This window comes from Silurus aristotelis (genome assembly GCF_946808225.1).
Source record: "Silurus aristotelis genome assembly, chromosome: 18".
Taxonomy (NCBI): Eukaryota; Metazoa; Chordata; class Actinopteri; order Siluriformes; family Siluridae; genus Silurus; species Silurus aristotelis.
This window is the reverse complement of record NC_139591.1, coordinates 2958610-2976943: the sequence shown is the minus strand read 5'-3', so window position 1 is coordinate 2976943 and position 18334 is coordinate 2958610. Positions and strand designations below refer to the sequence as shown.

General features: G+C 41.6%; 1 protein-coding gene across 2 annotated transcripts; it reads left to right on the top strand.

The window, feature by feature from the left end:
* The first annotated feature begins 240 nt into the window (after positions 1–240).
* Positions 241–17082, top strand: LOC310740931 (gamma-secretase subunit Aph-1b). 2 transcript variants are annotated; one of them, XM_083568145.1, is made up of 7 exons: positions 241–721; positions 2814–2984; positions 6629–6702; positions 6942–7064; positions 7894–8021; positions 11271–11394; positions 15341–17082. In XM_083568145.1, exons 1-7 carry the CDS (start codon positions 609–611, stop codon positions 15367–15369), a joined length of 762 nt encoding a protein of 253 aa, XP_083424271.1. In that variant the 5' UTR covers positions 241–608; the 3' UTR covers positions 15370–17082. The 2 variants fall into 2 exon arrangements, 1 of the variants encoding a protein (XP_083424271.1); XR_014537795.1 differs by having other exon boundaries at positions 299–721; positions 11271–11806; positions 14970–17082.
* Positions 17083–18334: the final 1252 nt, after the last annotated feature.

Sequence of the window (18334 nt, the reverse complement as noted above, 5' to 3'; positions counted from 1 at the left end):
ATACATAAATAAATATATGCATACTTTAAAATCAAGTATGCTAAATAAGTATGCATACTTCAAAATAAAAAACGCAAATAGTATGCATATATTAAAATCAAGAATGCAAAATCAGTATACAGTGTTGTTTATTTAAATAAATATCATTTCCACCAATCTCTCGTCAGTGGAACCCAGAGGTCTGATTGTAAATGGAAGTGAGACAGAGTGAAGTGCACACACTCCAGATCAAGGGAGCGATTTGTGTGATTGAAACCAGGCCCAGTTCTGCTGGTTTGGGGAAAACCCGGAAGTGCGAGGACAAATGATCAGACAAACAAAAGCCTCAGGAAGTTGCATGTTTCGCTGCAAGGAATAAAGGGGGAATTCAAGGGTTCCATGATTTCACAGGGTGTATAAAATCGAAACAGAGCAGTGATTGAGCAGCACTGTGGTTCTGTTGGGGTTCTGGTGTGGTTCCTAGCAGCCGGTGAAATGCCATTTCTTCTGCATGTGTGCGCTCTTTGTTCTCTATAAAGGGAAGTTCAGCGCATATCATCCGTCGGAAAACTTCAACCCTAAACTTCTTTTTTTTTTAACGTTCCTATCGCTTCTCTTCTCCTCCGAGAATGACCGTGGCGGTGTTTTTCGGCTGTGCGTTTATCGCATTCGGCCCTGCGTTCTCTCTTTTCATTTTCACCATCGCCAGAGATCCACTGCGAGTCATCATCCTGATCGCTGGGTGAGTAGACCACCAAAGCCTCCAGTTCTCCAGGCTTATTACACATGTGTTCGCAGGGGACTGTTCATAAAGTGAGCACAAGATTCTCACTGCTCTTCTATAATGATGAAGAATTGATTACCTTGTGTGTTGACACACACAAGGAATTTGGTTCCAGCTGTTAGTGACTTTCAAAGTACAGACATAAATAAAAACTATACATTCAGCTTGGACTATACAAGACAAAACAGACAATGTGAGATGATATATTTTATCATCATGTACATACATGCAGTTTAATATGCAGATCACATGTTCCCACCTGACTGCACTACTGTAAACAGCGTATCAGTTTTTTATATACTTTTTTATTAAAAAAAACTTTTATTAATAAACTGGCTGTAATATTGATGTTCTACATATCGAACGATATATCAAACTATTGGACGATCCTTTGATCTATCGATTGAACTTTCGCACAATCTATCGTACTATCTATCGGTCTAACAAACAAATCTAACTGTTGAACTGTCTATCAAACTATCCAACAATCTATTGAGCTGTTAAATTATTGATCAATTTATCCAACAATCTTTCGAACTATTGAACGATCTATCGAACAATTTAGCGAACTCTCTTGAAGGATTTTTATTATTTGAAAAATCATTCCATCTTTCTATTTGAACTATTTATTGCTGTCTATTGAAACAGTCTGTAGCTATCTAGTAATCTTATCTAAATTATACACCTATTTAATTTATATCATAAACTAATGCAAATCTTAACATGAACGCTATAATGTCCAAAAGTAACTCGTTATTTTTCAGTAACTTTTTTCAGTATAACTTTTGTTTGTTCTCATGTTGTGTACTGATGAAAAAAGTCTGTGGATTTATCAGTACCCTTTCTTTTCTTTTCAATTTCTGATATTTCTTTGCACAACATTTTGTTTACATTTTGTTACTGTTCACTTTACGTCTCTTTACAACAGGTTTACTGGCGGAGCTATTTTTATATTTTTGTGTTTTGTCTTTGCACTGTCCTGTGTCGTCTTTGCACTGTCCTGTGTCGTCTTTGCACTGTCCTGTGTCGTCTTTGCACTGTCCTGTGTCGTCTTTGCACTTTCCTGTGTCGTCTTTGCACTGTCCTGTGTCGTCTTTGCACTGTCCTGTGTCGTCTTTGCACTTTCCTGTGTCGTCTTTGCACTTTCCTGTGTCGTCTTTGCACTGTCCTGTGTCGTCTTTGCACTGTCCTGTGTCGTCTTTGCACTGTCCTGTGTCGTCTTTGCACTTTCCTGTGTCGTCTTTGCACTTTCCTGTGTCGTCTTTGCACTTTCCTGTGTCGTCTTTGCACTGTCCTGTGTCGTCTTTGCACTGTCCTGTGTCGTCTTTGCACTTTCCTGTGTCGTCTTTGCACTGTCCTGTGTCGTCTTTGCACTGTCCTGTGTCGTCTTTGCACTGTACTGTGTCGTCTTTGCACTGTCCTGTGTCGTCTTTGCACTGTTTGCACCAGATTTCACACATGCACTTTATGTGGCGAGGACACTTACTAGTCCTGAGCCCTGTGTTTTCTGTTTTCTGTGATTGTTGTTGTATGTAGCACCAGGGTTCAGGAGGAACGTTGTTTCATTTCACTTTGTGCTGCGTCAGATATATGTGTATATATATTTATGGTTATGGTTGAAATAATAAAAGCTTCTTGACTTGAAATGATATGGACCATATGAACACTTTTCTAAACTGGTGGATGATATTGAGCTTCTAGAATAACTGACCCTGTTTTCCTCATCAGTTTCTTGCTAATCATTTGCACAGTATTGAATCAGTGCAAAAGTTCCCACATGGTGTAAAAAGCCAGCAAGTTTAGTCTGAATTAAAAACCCACCTAGAGAGCTTGTGTTATTCAGGCCAAAAAAATGAAGGTTTTAATGAATGTTCTCTTACATAAAATGACAGCCATTTTTTTGTGATGCTTCGATGTTAATTTTAGGACTATAGATAATCATTAATTAGCCCATTGTTACCTGAGTAATGCCCTGTGTGCATTTTTTTATTTATTTATCTATTTATAAAATGATAAAAAAAATAAAAAAAAACCTTTTTCTGTCATTCAGTGCGTTCTTCTGGCTCCTGTCCCTCCTGTTATCCTCGCTGGTTTGGTTCATTGCTGTGAAAGCTAGCAGTGCTGACGATGCCAAAATACAGAAAAGTCTGCTGATATTCGGGGTCGTGTTCTCAGTCCTCCTCCAGGAACTTTTCCGATTCGCTTACTACAGACTGCTCAGGTCAGAGTTCTTTCTCCTCATCATGCAGCATACATTCATATCTATTTATATGTGTTTCGCACATGCACTAATTACATGGGAACAAAGTGTAAGCCCAAACCGGACAGAAAAACCTGTCTAGACGCAGCAATAAAGGTGAAGGGGCTCTATTCTTGTCATGTGTACTTTACAGCACAGTGAAATTCTTTCCTGTGTTACAGCACCTCTGGAGCACAGAGGGTTAAGGGCCTTGCTCAAGAGCCCAAGAGTGGCAGCTTGGCGATACCGGGGTTTGAACTCACGACCTAAGGAAAGTGTAAAGAAAAGAAGAAAAATAGTTGAATGTCTTTGGCAAGGGACAGTTTAATGAGCTAATGGCCTTTTATATCTAGGACAGAGACTAAAAATAGGCAACAGGGCATAATAATTAACAAAATACCAATGAAATATATATGTATACAGTAATCCCCCGCTTTACCGCGGTTTGAATCTGGCGCCACCCCTGGTTTATTGCGGAATTGCATTAGCCACATAATTAATTCGTTTAGCTGATTTTCCAGTCTCTCGCGGAGAGCACGATACACCAAAAAACTTAGGGGGAATTGTATTTATGGAGTTTAATGTGAAATATTATAATAATAGTATAATTATTTATTTTTAAATGAAGTAAAATGTTAATACAGTGCAGTACTGTATATATAAAATAGCATCTTTTTGGTGGCGTCCGTTTATTGGGGTTTTTCTTTTATCACGGGTGATTTTGGAACTTAACCGCCACGATAAACAGGAGATTACTGTTATATTTATAATATCTTTGGGAACATTTTAAAAAGTAAGTACAGAGTTTATTTATTTATTTTTGCCTGAAAATTTTGAGGTATAAGAATGAAGTCCCAGATCTTGCTCATGAAAACAACCTGAGCTGTGCAGTCATTTGGGAATCAGGCATGAACATCACTCATGTACATTGTTCTCATGCTGTCAACATTCGAGCTGAGGGAGCAAAGTGTATACCGAGAGTTCCTGTTTATAAACAGCCGGGGAATGAGATGATGAGTTGGCTAGTCATTAGCGTTTTATGACCGTGTCAAAGGTTTATGTAAAGATGGCATTCTGGGTAAAGCATCAGAGGTGCCATGGTATAAGAGCACTGATTTTAGTTCAGGGAGTTGCAGCACACTTGGTGAAGCTCCAGTAGGATGTCCTTATATGTAGCTTCCAGCCTTATTCCCAGCAGCATGAATCAGTTTCGTGTTGCATGTGATCTGCTTTCAGCAGTTCTCCCACTTCCTTTTTTATGCTTGTTAGGCATGCCTAATGCTCTACAATATAAGTATGTCGTGTGTGTATGTACAGTGAGGAAAATAAATATTTGAACACCCGGCTATTTTGCAAGTTCTCCCACTTAGAAATCATGGAGGGGTCTGAAATTGTCATTGTAGGTGCATGTCCACTGTGAAAGACATAATCTAAAAAAAAATCCAGAAATCACAATATATGATTTTTAAACTATTTATTTGTATGATACAGCTGCAAATAAGTATTTGAACACCTGTCTATCAGCTAGAATTCTGACCCTCAAAGACCTGTTAGTCTCTCTTTAAAATGTCCACCTCCACTACATTTATTATCCTAAATTAGATGCAAATGTTTGAGGTCGTTAGCTGCATAAAGACACCTGTCCACCCCATACAATCAGTAAGAATCCAACTACTAACATGGCCAAGACCAAAGAGCTGTCCAAAGACACTAGAGACAAAATTGTACACCTCCACAAGGCTGGAAAGCGCTACGGGGAAATTGCCAAGCAGCTTGGTGAAAAAAGGTCCACTGTTGGAGCAATCATTAGAAAATGGAAGAAGCTAAACATGACTGTCAATCTCCCTCGGACTGGGGCTCCATGCAAGATCTCACCTCGTGGGGTCTCAATGATCCTAAGGAAGGTGAGAAATCAGCCCAGAACTACACGGGAGGAGCTGGTCAATGACCTGAAAAGAGCTGGGACCACCGTTTCCAAGGTTACTGTTGGTAATACACTAAGACGTCATGGTTTGAAATCATGCATGGCACGGAAGGTTCCCCTGCTTAAACCAGCACATGTCCAGGCTCGTCTTAAGTTTGCCAATGACCATTTGGATGATCCAGAGGAGTCATGGGAGAAAGTCATGTGGTCAGATGAGACCAAAATAGAACTTTTGGGTCATAATTCCACTAAACATGTTTGAAGGAAGAAAAATGATGAGTACCATCCCAAGAACACCATCCCTACTGTGAAGCATGGGGGTGGTAGCATCATGCTTTGGGGGTGTTTTTCTGCACATGGGACAGGGCGACTGCACTGTATTAAGGAGAGGATGACCGGGGCCATGTATTGCGAGATTTTGGGGAACAACCTCCTTTCCTCAGTTAGAGCATTGAAGATGGGTCGAGGCTGGGTCTTCCAACATGACAATGACCTGAAGCACACAGCCAGGATAACCAAGGAGTGGCTCTGTAAGAAGCATATCAAGGTTCTGGCGTGGCCTAGCCAGTCTCCAGACCTAAACCCAATAGAGAATCTTTGGAAGGAGCTTAAAGTCCGTGTTTCTCAGTGACAGGCCAGAAACCTGACTGATCTAGAGAAGATCTGTGTGGAGAAGTGGGCAAAAATCCCTCCTGCAGTGTTTGTAAACCAGGTAAAAAACTACAGGAAACGTTTGACCTCTGTAATTGCAAACAAAGGCTACTGTACCAAATATTAACATTGACTTTCTCAGGTGTTCAAATACTTATTTGCAGCTGTATCATACAAATAAATAGTTAAAAAATCATATATTGTGATTTCTGGATTTTTTTTTTAGATTATTTCTCTCACAGTGGACATGCACCTACGATGACAATTTCAGACCCCTCCATGATTTCTAAGTGGGAGAACTTGCAAAATAGTAGGGTGTTCAAATACTTATTTTCCTCACTGTATGTATGTATGTATGTGTGTGTGTGTGTGTGTGTGTGTGTATATATATATACACACTATATTAGTTATACATTATTAGTGGTTAAGGGTCCTGGTTTACTGATCAGCAGGTTGGGGGTTCAATCCCCGGTATTGCCAAGCTGCCACTCTTGGGTCCCCTAATCAAGGCCCTTAACTCTCTGTGCTTCAGCTGTGCTGTATCAGGGTTGACCCTGTGCTCTGACCCCAGCATCCTAACATCGCTGAGATATGCAAAGAAAGAATTTTGCTGTGCTGTAATGTACACATGACAAGTAAAAAAAACACCTTTTTTTTTCACCTTTATTATCAATGATGATTATTATTTTTAGGGAATGTATAACTTGTGAAACAGAGATTTGGAATATTTATTGTGGAGGTTAGGAGTTGTACATCTCGGTATGTGGAGCGGGTTGGACTTTTGGAAACCAACCATTGAAACTAGAACAAAAGGAGGTCGTCAAATGAGCAGTTATACTTCCAACATCAACATTTGCAGTATGTGTGAGTGTAGCGTGCTCGGCTTTTCTCTGAGAGGGAGTCAGACGTAAAATGATCAGATCAGGAATTTTGTGTGTGTGTGTGTGTGTGTGTGTGTGTGTGTGTGTGTGTGTGTGTGTGTGTGTGTGTGTGTGTGTGTGTGTGTGTGTGTGTCCGTCCGTCCGACCGTCCGTCCGTCCTGCACCTTCAGGAAGGCTAACGAAGGACTGGTGGCTATTAGCGATGAAGAAACTACACCCATTTCCGTCCGTCAAATGGCTTATGGTAAGATATGCTATTTCAGCGCTCATACTAGTGTTTATATGATGATAACGAAACTCGCTTATGTTTTTATTATGAAAGTCCATTTATTGATGATAAGAGCAGATTTATTGATTTATTTATTATTATTTTCCAGATAAACAGTTCAGGTCACCAGTTATTGTGTGCTTATGGATGATTTGTCTGCACTGTAAATATGTCTGTGTGTGTGTGTGTGTGTGTGTGTGCGCGCATACACACAGTGGCAGGGCTTGGCTTTGGGATAATGAGCGGGGCTTTCTCCATGATCAACATCCTCTCTGACTCTCTGGGCCCAGGGACTGTGGGCATCTTCGGAGACTCTCAGTACTATTTTATCACCTCGGGTTAGTCTACACTTTTCTTCTTTTCTTTCTTACTGCGCATCAGCCGAACATTGACTCGACTGCTCAAATAAAACTAAGAAGTCTCTTTTCTCATGTCTGAGAGGAATTTATTTCTTTTGGGTAAAAAAACGGAACAAAGCCTTTTTTTTTTTTTTTTTTCGTTATAAAAACAAAGATCACACGGGTTTGCTTTGTGATTATTAGCACAAGTAATGAAGTTCTAAGGAGTTTTACAGGCTTCTGAAAATCAAAATGTCCAAAGTAATGTACATAAACCTCACACGATATTTTTAACTTTTTACATGGACTAGTTTGCGAACTAGTAAATCATAAACTCAAATCTATTCTGCATGTGTTTTATCAGATCTACCAAAAAAAAAAAGAAACATTTTAAATAATGTGGAGGTGGGGATTGATAGCTAAGTGGTTAAGGCATTGGACTCTGGATCGAAAGGTCACAAGTTCCAAGCCCTTGAGCAAGGCCCTTAACGCTTAGCTGCTTAGTCGCTCTGGATAAGTGCGTCTGCCAAATGCCATAAATGTAAATAATTGACTGGTTTGCATTCTACAGAATATATTCAGAAATCTTATGTTTATACTAATGATAGTTGTATAATACTGATCTATAAGATCTATCAGGACGAAGGTCCATTGAACGTTATTATACCCTGTAAGTCAGTTTGATTTATTATTGACCGACTACCTGAGTGGAGGATTCAAGTAATTGTACAGAGTTTTCAAAAATTCGTACGCGTTATATTGGAAATATAGCATCTCAGAAAATCCTCTGTCTTCTTCATATTTGCAATTTGTTTGTAACTTTCTACAGCTCTGATGACTCTGGCTATAACGTTGCTGCACACGTTCTGGGGCGTGGTGTTCTTTGAGGGCTGTGAGCAGCGCTGCTGGTGGGTCATCGCTGTGGTGGTGTGTCTCCATCTGCTGGTCTCCTGTATGGTAAGCAGCCAGGCTGTCACATGACACTCGGATCTGGTGCTAGTCAAGTGAATTCCCTCTCCTGAGAAAGAAGGAGGCACAGGCTAAATTCAGAATTGAATATATTTGGATTACTTAAATTCGTAAATTCATAAATTCGTTTTTTTTTTCTCTTCAGTTTTTGCAGCTTATTCAAACTGCACTTTATGTTGCTAGGGTTTTTCTTTACACCCTGGTTTACTTCAGGTTTATTAGTTTCCAGTCGCTGGTCGATTTATTTTTTTTTTACATTTAAGGTGTGTTCAAACCTGATTAGCATCAAAGCTACTCTGTAGAATCATCAGTAGCCACTAGGGGGAGCCATAGCTTAAGTTTCTCACATCCACCTTGTAAGAAAGAAAGAAGGAATGAATGAATAACTTGTCATTTATACATTACAGCCATGATACAACCCTCCTTGAGTAAAAAGCATTAAAAGCGCTGGTGGTGGGCTTGAACCCCTGACCTTCCTCTCAGTAACCCATCACCTTAACCATTGAGCCTTTACTTTTACTCAAGTTATTGCTCTTTCCTCATTTTACATTGTGTGACTGCTTTGTAGATAAATCCAGATTTTTTCATTGTAAAATATTTTGGGCCGAGGGGTTGCAAATATAAAAAAAATATATTAAATGTTTAATTAAATCAATAAAATAGAGAATTGATTGGTCTTTGTTGACTGTAGATTGAAGTCTGTTTTCACTCAGATGAGACTCTGCTTAGGATATTTAAACCCAAAACCTTCTGTCTCCGCTCAGAGGTTCAGATTTGCCAGTAGACGACAAGATGATGAACCAAACATCTGTGTGTGATTTTAATGTCTGTTCATGGTGCGATTTAAAGACAAGTGTCCATGTGCACAATCCTAAAGAGCTAAAAATGTTCTGCATAGAGGATCCAGATCTTCTACATGTCTTGGTAGATGTTCTAGAATGGTTTTTGGTTATTTTTGCCAGGGCACGTGGTACAAAATGGTACGAGGTGGGACTAGTTTTGTAACACGCCAGCAGATGGCAGCACGAGGTTGCACGCACAGTCACAGGGAGCACTGACCTTTATAAATCAGTGTGCCAAAAGACACACACAGTCCTGTGTACATCTGGAGCAGTGCAACTGGTGCTGTTCTGACCAAGTGCGTACCCTGTCACCGAGTTCTCCTCACACGTGAGTTTCTCACCGGAAACAGCATGATCTAAATAAACGGGTTAAAACATTTGTGTTTGAATAGGGAAAAAGTTTACCTATACTAACTATACTTATGTATCTATTATACTTATATAAACTATACTTCTTTACAGTTAGTTTTTGCTAATTGTCATGAAGGTTGCCAATAATACTAGAAAACTTCGCAAAAACTAAATCTGACCGATGTTCAAAAAATCATCTTATTTCTGCTAAATCCTTATTTATGTTTACTTCTTTAAATACGAATGTGTCTTCCTGACCTTCCTTCTGACTCCCAAAGCGCTCGGACTCTTTTTAAAATCGTATAATGTCCCACTCACTGTGCCTATGGCTGCACTGGCTTTGAATATGTTTATCTACATAAATAGACACGATTAGTATGATGTGTTGATAAGAAAGGGCGCCGAACGGCACCGTCTGACCAGATTAAAGATATAAGCAATTAGGAATCATGGAGGAAAAAACAACACAAAAAAACATTCAATCATCCTGTCTAGCCGAACAGCTGCTTGTGTTGGTCTCTTAATCCTACGTGCTGCTTGTTTTTTCCTCTGTAAATGCAGAGATACCGACGTTGCTGCTTTCTTTCAGTTTGGGGTTTCCGAAATCTATTTGCAAAAGCTGCACATGAATATGTAAACATAATTACACATTTATGGTAATTGATGGGTTTTGAAAGTGGATCTCTGAAAGACACAGGAGATTTGTAGTTAATAACAAAACATTATGTATTTATCTGATTCATACAGCTGAGCGGTTACGGGGTTAAGGGCCTTGCTTAGGGGCCCAAGAGTGGCAGGGATTTAAACTAATCGAGTCCGTTCATTAATTTTCTTAATGAACTCGTTTTTTATTGATCTTATATTGCGTCTGTTTTTTTCTCATCTGGTCAGTTCATGATGCTTGTTTCAGTCCCGTATAGACGTTGCATTTTTATTTTTAAGGTGCAATTTAAAGATGGGTGTTCATGTGCACAAACCTAAAGAGCTGAAAATGTTCCGCATAGAGGATCCAGATTTAGGTGGTGTCAAGAAAATTCAGGACTAGTTTTGTAACACGCCGACGAGGCTGCACGCACAGTCACAGGGAGCACCGACCTTTAGAAATCGGTGTGCCTAAAGAATCACACAGGAAAGATTAGATGTTTCCTGTTATAACTGCTAATAGCAAGAGGAAAAACTGCATGTAAAACCACGCACAGTCCTCCGTCCTGAAGACTTTCCCTTGAGATGAAACTCGTAGATTTTACTTCCTGCCTGTAAGTGCACTCCTTCCGTAAATGCTGAATAAACATATACGAAAATTCACCATGGTCAACAATTAGAATTATTTTTCTTGAACACATTTTATCCAGCTGATTATAGATACTGTTTTATAAATGTGTGTCGACCACTTGCTGACAACTTTATACGAAATCTTGAAAAATAGGATCAAACTGACCCGGTAAAAAAACATGGCCGTTAAAAGTCATATAAACCCAGAATTTTAATTGATTCCCACTGGATTTTTCTCCAGACCTTAACAGGGCATGTTTATTTAACATAACCACCTCTTCGGGTTCCACCTCCTATCGGATGTTTTCATGTCTGTACTTGTCCTGTAATAGTAGTATGAGGAGAGAATCCCAAAACAGTTTGGTGCCCCCTTTTCTGATTTGCGTGCTTTTGATTCTGTTTACCAACATACATACAAAGTGATGTTTGGAAACGTACATGATGTGCGGATAAGAAACGCCCACCAGGACAGCAAACACACCAGAAATACATTTGGTGATTTAGACTCTTGGGGAAAATTCTGGGGGGAAAAATTTAGCTTATTGTTTAGAAGACTTGCATAAAATGCGTTAAAAGAAAAACGTATTAAAGCATATTGCAAAAGTCGCAGGGGGATTGTAATCTTGTCATTGACTTACATTATTACATAAAACAATTACTGAATGTTTTTTTTATTTATTTTTTTTTAATCATAACATTTTTAACTACTGCAAATGGACATGCTCTGTTACTGTCTCAGACTTTTTCTTTCTTTTTCTCTCATTTATTACAGTCTCTGATGAACCCGCTGTATGAAGGAAGTCTGCCTCCTGTGTACGTTGTAACGGCAGCCATGGCTGTGTGGGCGTTCTTCTCTTCAGGAGGGTCTCTGAGCAACCTCTCCCGGATCTGCAAACGTAAGATCCGGTTATTGATCAAATCCCCAGCCAGATATCTTCCGTATACTCGCACACACACGTGCACACGCACACTGAGCAAGACACAAATACCGATCAGACCACTGACAGTTGAAGTGAATTACACTGATAATTTGACTTTGACAAATTGTGACGTCTAGACGTCTGGGTCAGAGCGTCTCCAAAACTGCAGACTTCAAACTGTGAGCTGTTCCTGGTCTGCAGTGGTCAGTATCTATCAAAAGTGCTCCAAGAAAGGAACAGTGGTGAACCGGCGACAGGGTCGTGGGGGCCCGAGGCTCATTGATGCACGTGGGGAGAGAAGGCCGGGTGTGTGGTCCGAGACGACTGAATGCTAATGTTATGCCTGGTCGGTGTATACATGCTCGGTATATGTAATAATATAATTATAGTCATGATTATATCTTCTTCTTCTTCTTTCGGCTGCTCCCATTAGGGGTCGCCACAGCGGATCATCCGTCTCCATACCACCCTGTCCTCTATATCTGCCTCTTTTACACCAACTACCTGCATGTCATCCCTCACCACATCCATGAACCTCCTCCTTGGCCTTCCTCTTTTCCTCCTACCTGGTGGCTCCATCTTCAGCATTTTTCTACCAATATAATTCATGTCCCTTCTCTGCACATGTCCAAACCATCTCAATCTCGCCTCCCTCACCTTGTCACCAAAACATCCTACATGTGCTGTCCCTCTAATAAACTCATTTCTAATCTTGTCCATCCTCGTCACTCCCAACGAAAACCTCAACATCTTCAGCTCTGCTACCTCCAGCTCCACCTCCTGTCTTTTACTCAATGCCACTGTCTCTAATCCATACAACATCGCAGGTCTCACCACAGTCCTATAAACTTTCCCTTTCATTCTTGCAGATACTCTTTTATCACAAATCACTCCTGTCACTGTTCTCCACCCACTCCACCCTGCCTGCACTCTTTTCTTTACTTCCCTAACACACTCTCCATTACTTTGCACTGTTGACCCCAGGTACCTGAACTCCTCCACCTTCTCCACCTCTTCTCCCTGCAACCGCATCACTCCACTGCCCTCCCTCTCATTCACACACATGTACTCTGTCTTACTCCTACTGACTTTCATTCCCCTTCTCTCAAGCGCATATCTCCACCTCTCCAGGCTCTTCTCAACCTGCTCTCTACTCTCACCACAAATCACAATATCATCTGCAAACATCATAGTCCAGGGAGACTCCTGTCTGACCTCGTCCGTCAACCTGTCCATTACCACTGCAAACAGGAAAGGGCTCAGGGCCGATCCTTGATGCAGTCCAACCTTCACCCTGAACCAGTCTGTCGTACCTACTGCACACTTTACTGCCGTCACACTGTCCTCATACATGTCCTGCACCACCCTCACATACTTCTCTGACACACCTGACTTCCTCATACAATACCACAACTCCTCTCTCGGCACCCTGTCGTACGCTTTCTCTAAATCCACAAATACACAATGCAGCTCCTTCTGTCCTTCTCTATACTTCTCCATCAACATCCTCAAAGCAAATAAGGCATCTGTGGTGCTCTTCCTCGGCATGAAACCATACTGTTGCTCACAGATGGTCACCTCTTCTCTCAGCATGGCTTCCACTACTCTTTCCCATAACTTCATGGTGTGACTGATCAACTTAATTCCCCTGTAGTTACTGCAGGTCTGCACATCTCCCTTATGCTTAAAGATCGGTACCAGCACACTCCTTCTCCATTCCTCAGGCATCCTCTCCCCTTCCAGAATCCTGTTAAACAATCTGGTTAAAAACTCCACTGCCATCTCTCCTAAACATCTCCACGCTTCTACCGGTATGTCATCTGGTCCAACCGACTTTCCATTCTTCATCCTCTTAATCGCTGCTCTCACTTCCTCCTTACTAATCCTATCTACATCCTGCTTCACCAACTCCACATCCTCCAACCTTCTCTCTCTCTGATTTTCCTCATTCATCAGCTGCTCAAAATACTCCCTCCATCTTCTCAACACACTCTCCTCACTAGTCAACACATTTCCCTCTCCATCCTTTATTGCTCTAACTTGCAGTACATCCTTCCCAGCTCGGTCCCTCTGCTTGGCCAATCGGTATAAATCCTTTTCTCCTTCCTTAGTGTCCAACCTCTTATACAGTTCCTCATATGCCTTTTCCTTGGCTTTCGCCACATCCCTTTTAACCTGCTGCCGCATCTCCTTGTACTCCTGCCTACTTTTCTCATCACCCTGTCGATCCCACTTCTGTTTAGCCAACCTCTTTCCCCTAATGCTCTCCTGCACTTCCTCATTCCACCACCACGTCTCCTTGTCTTGCTTTCTATTTCCAGATGTCACACCAAGTACTTTTCTAGCTACCTCCCTCATCACTCCTGCAGTAGTTACCCAATCATCCGGCACCTCTTCACCACCACCGAGCCCCTGTCTGACCTCTTCCCTGAACCTCACACTACACTCTTCCTCCTTCAGTTTCCACCATCTTATTTTTCTTTCAAACCTTACTTTCCTCCTCTTCTTCTTCGCCTCCAAAACCATCCTACAGACCACCATCCGATGCTGTCTAGCTACACTGTCCCCGGCCAACACCTTACAGTCTCCAATCTCCTTCAGGTTGCATCTCCTACACAGAAGATAATCCACCTGTGTGCACCTTCCTCCACTCTTATACGTCACCCTATGATCCTCCTTCTTCTTAAAATACGTGTTCACCACTGCCATTTCCATCCTTTTAGCAAAATCTACCACCATCTGCCCTTCCACATTCCTTTCCTTAAAACCATACCTACCCATCACCTCCTCATCACCTCTGTTCCCTTCACCTACATGCCCATTAAAGTCTGCCCCAATCACCAATCGTTCTTTCCTAGGTACACCATCTACCACTTCATCTAATTCACTCCAGAATCTTTCTTTCTCCTCCATCTCACAGCCAACTTGTGGAGCATAGGCACTGATGACATTTATCATCATCCCTTCAACTTCCACCTTCACGATCATCACCCTATCAGAAACTCTCTTCACCTCCACTACGCTCTTACTGTACGCTTCCTTCAGAATCACCCCTACACCATTTCTCTTCCCATCCACACCATGATAAAACAGTTTAAACCCACCTCCAATGTTCCTGGCCTTACTCCCTTTCCACTTGGTCTCCTGAACACACAACACATCTACCTTTCTCCTCTCCATCATATCAGCTATCTCTCTCCCTTTACCCGTCATAGTACCAACATTTAAAGTACCAACCCGAACCTCTACTCTCCTACACTGCTCCTTTCCCTGCCGTCTCTGTAGACGCCTTCCTCCTCTCCTTCTCCTCCTTCGGCCAACAGTAGCCCAATTTCCACCGGTACCCTGTCGGCTAACGATACCTGTGGCGGTCGTTGTTAACCCGGGCCTCGACCGATCCGGTATGAAATTCTCATTTGTGATCCGCATATTTGATTTGGCACATGTTTTACGCTGGATGCCCTTCCTAACGCAACCCTCCCCATTTACCCGGGCTTGGGACCGGCACTAAGAAAACACTGGCTTGTGCCCCCCTAATGGCTGGGTTATAGTCATGATTATATAATAAACTATATTATATAGGAAATGAATAAGATCTAAGCACTTCCTCATCCCCTTGATTACTCTCACAGCACCTTAAAAACTCCTTAATCAAGTTGTGAAACAGATATTAAAGCTGTCCTGGTCCTGGACATTTTGGACATCCTGACATTGCGGCTGTGTTCCAGCACCACTGTCGCGGCCCAATGTTGAGTTTATAATCCAGTATAACCTGCAATAGAATCCGCTTCACCGTAACATACCCTCAAAACTTTTCAACCTGTGCTTTCTTATTAATGAGAGTTTAGACATAATGATCTAGCCTGCCTGTCTGTGAACACATATCTCTTTTAAACACATGTCTATGACTCTCCGTCCGCAGGTAAGAGGACCGAGGTGGCGTCTTCGTAAGGCAGCCGAGTCCTGACCTCGCAGCGAGGCGCAGGCAGTTTGTTGGACGGCTGCGTTCGCTGCACGAAGTAACCCGAAGCAGCTGGAGCAAGAACAGAAGCAGTGGCCGTCTGTTCTGACGATGGCCCTGAGGTTGAACTCGAACCCCCACCAATAGGGCTGCCTTACAGGTTATAGGACTCTCAGACCAAACTCAGTGTAAATCGCTTGACATCTTTACACACACGTCGGAATCCACGCTTTTTATTAATTTCTTCGATTGCAAGCATCTCCGAGTAGTATTTTACATATAAACGCAGTTCATTTGGTTTTGTTTTTTTTTTTCCGTTAAATTGCGAATCATTTCCTTTGTGTTACTTTTCTTCTGTTCTCCGGTGAAAGTGTAATGTAAATACGAAAAGTAAGCCTTATGAGGACTTTTTTTTTTTTTTTTAAGTATTAAAAGGAGAAATGGTCTGGTGCCAGAACTGGAGCTTTCTTACAGTCTGGATTCATCCTGTTTAATTCGTAAAACTGGGAATACGTCATCTTTTTTTAAAAAGGTAAACTGTGAACATTGAACCGGAATAAAAAGTTTCTGATGTTCTGACGAGCCACATACACTGTACGGACAAAAGTATTGGGACACCTGATTTTCCCAGCTTTATGTGGTTCTTTCCCAAACTGTTTTCGCAACACTAAGGGCGTCTTCGGATTTACCCTAGGACTAGGAGACCAAAGCTGTTCCAGCATGACAATGAGCAAATTGGGACTAAATGTGGAATGTGATTCTCATAAAGCACATGCCATATACTTATGACCAGGTGTCCATAAACTTTTGGAAATACAGTGTAGTGTATGATCGAGGGAGATTTTTTAATCTTTTGCCTAAAACCTATGCCTTTTTCCACTTGTTTTAATGTTAATGTTAATCAGTCAGAAACTCGGCCATGAATCCAGACTTCAAAGCCAGTCATTGGTCTGACACGGTCTAGCCCCAGACTGATACTGAGACATTTCAGCTGCTAATACACCCCCCTTTATAACACCACAGTGGAACAGTTCACACCAAATGTCCTTTTCACACATTCAGCACTCATTAATTCAGTAAACACTTTGCGCTCATCAAATGCCACATGGACACAAATCCTCCATCTGATGAGTTCTACATCGGGGCAAATGTATGCAATGTGAATGTTGTATGTCCTCATACAGGGGGCAGGCAGGCAGATGCTGACTGACACGTTGAATACTGAATCTACTGTGTATATATACTAAATATGCAGAATTAGCTTTGTAATTTCTGTCTCTTTCATCTGAAATTTTTTTTTCGTATACCAGGTCCTTCTAGATCACTGGTCAGTAGAAGTCAGAAACACATGTAGCAGCAAAATCACCTTCGTGGATTTCGTTAATGTTTCTCTACTCTGGTTTCTCTACTAACAGACTGTTGTGGGCTTCTTTTTTTTTTAAAGATCTCTCACACCTTTTTATTCCTTTGTGTATCTGGGTACAAATTTGTTCCTGTAAACAGCAAGCAATATAACAGCTCTTTCTAGTGCTTGGTTCGACCGCTTCACAACACTGGTGCTGGCTTGTGTTTATTCAGGAGACATTCTTCGATTGTGTTTTTCATTTCCATGAAATGTTCCCTCTCATGGATGAATTTTTTTAATGCCCGTATTATTTAACCAATGTAATGCTGCTTTGCTCCGTGAGATTATATGTTCAAAACTGTTTGACTTTCCGCTGGTTTTGATTCGCCGCTCAGAGAACAGTTTCCAGACCAGCAAACTTGATAACACTCGTTCATAATCACACCTTTCATGGTTGTAATATAATAATATAAATCTGTAAAGAGAGTTTTTTTAATGTTGAACCGTTCATCACGGTACGTTATTGGCCTGAGTGGATGTTCAATGTGATTTTTTGTAAAAAAAAAATTTTTATTTTGGCATTTTTCTACCTGCCTGACTGATACCACAACACAGCCTTCGTCTCAGGACTCACTGTGTGATTAAGAACAAGCAACCAGATGCTCTGGAATAGTCCGAGGCAGCTTCATCTTTAAAGCATGGCTGGATTTTTAATAGCTACTGAAAACATATCATCTCTTTTGGGCATTTCTTTGTCCTATATAAAAAAAAAAAAAAAAAACCTTCAGTAGTTCTTCAAATGAATGTTTCTTTTGTGCTTTATATCCCTTCCTTATCTACACGCTCTTAAGACCATGATAAGCAGCGTTGTTTGAACAGTGTAAATGAACTTTATGAACTTTTTTCAAAGGAGAATTAAAAAAAAAATAAAAAAAACTTGCAGTGACTTGTCCTTGCATGGGCCATTTCTTCTTTTTCCGGTTGCTCCCATTAGGGGTCGCCACAGCGGATCATCCGTCTCCATACCCCCTGTCCTCTACATCTGTCTCCATACCCCCCTGTCCTCTACATCCGTCTTCATACCCCCTGTCCTCTACATCCGTCTTCATACGCCCCCTCTCCTCTACATCCGTCTCCATACCCCCCTGTCTTCTACATCCGTCTTCATACCCCCCTGTCCTCTACATCTGTTTTCATACGCCCCCTGTCCTCTACATCTGTCTTCATACGCCCCCTGTCATCTACATCCGTCTTCATACCCCCCTGTCCTCTACATCTGTCTTCATACCCCCCTGTCCTCTACATCCGTCTTCATACCCCCCCTGTCCTCTATATCTGTCGCCATACCCTCCTGTCCTTTACAACCGTCTTCATACCCCCCTGTCCTCTACATCTCTCTTCATACGCCCCTTGTCCTCTACATCCGTCTCCATACCCCCCTGTCCTCTACATCTGTCTTCATACCCCCCCGTCCTCTACATCCATCTCCATACCCCCCTGTCCTCTACATCTGTCTTTATACCCCCCTGTCCTCTACAACCGTCTCCATACCCCCTGTCCTTTACATCTGTCTTCATACCCCCCCTGTCCTCTACATCTGTCTTCATACC

Excerpts from the sequence above, each read along its gene's own strand:
- LOC310740931 (XM_083568145.1), top strand. The coding sequence starts at position 609 with ATGACCGTGGCGGTGTTTTTCGGCTGTGCGTTTATCGCATTCGGCCCT. Across the intron at positions 7,065-7,893 it reads GTACTATTTTATCACCTCGG|CTCTGATGACTCTGGCTATA; the intron begins GTTAGTCTACAC and ends AACTTTCTACAG. Across the intron at positions 8,022-11,270 it reads ATCTGCTGGTCTCCTGTATG|TCTCTGATGAACCCGCTGTA; the intron begins GTAAGCAGCCAG and ends CATTTATTACAG.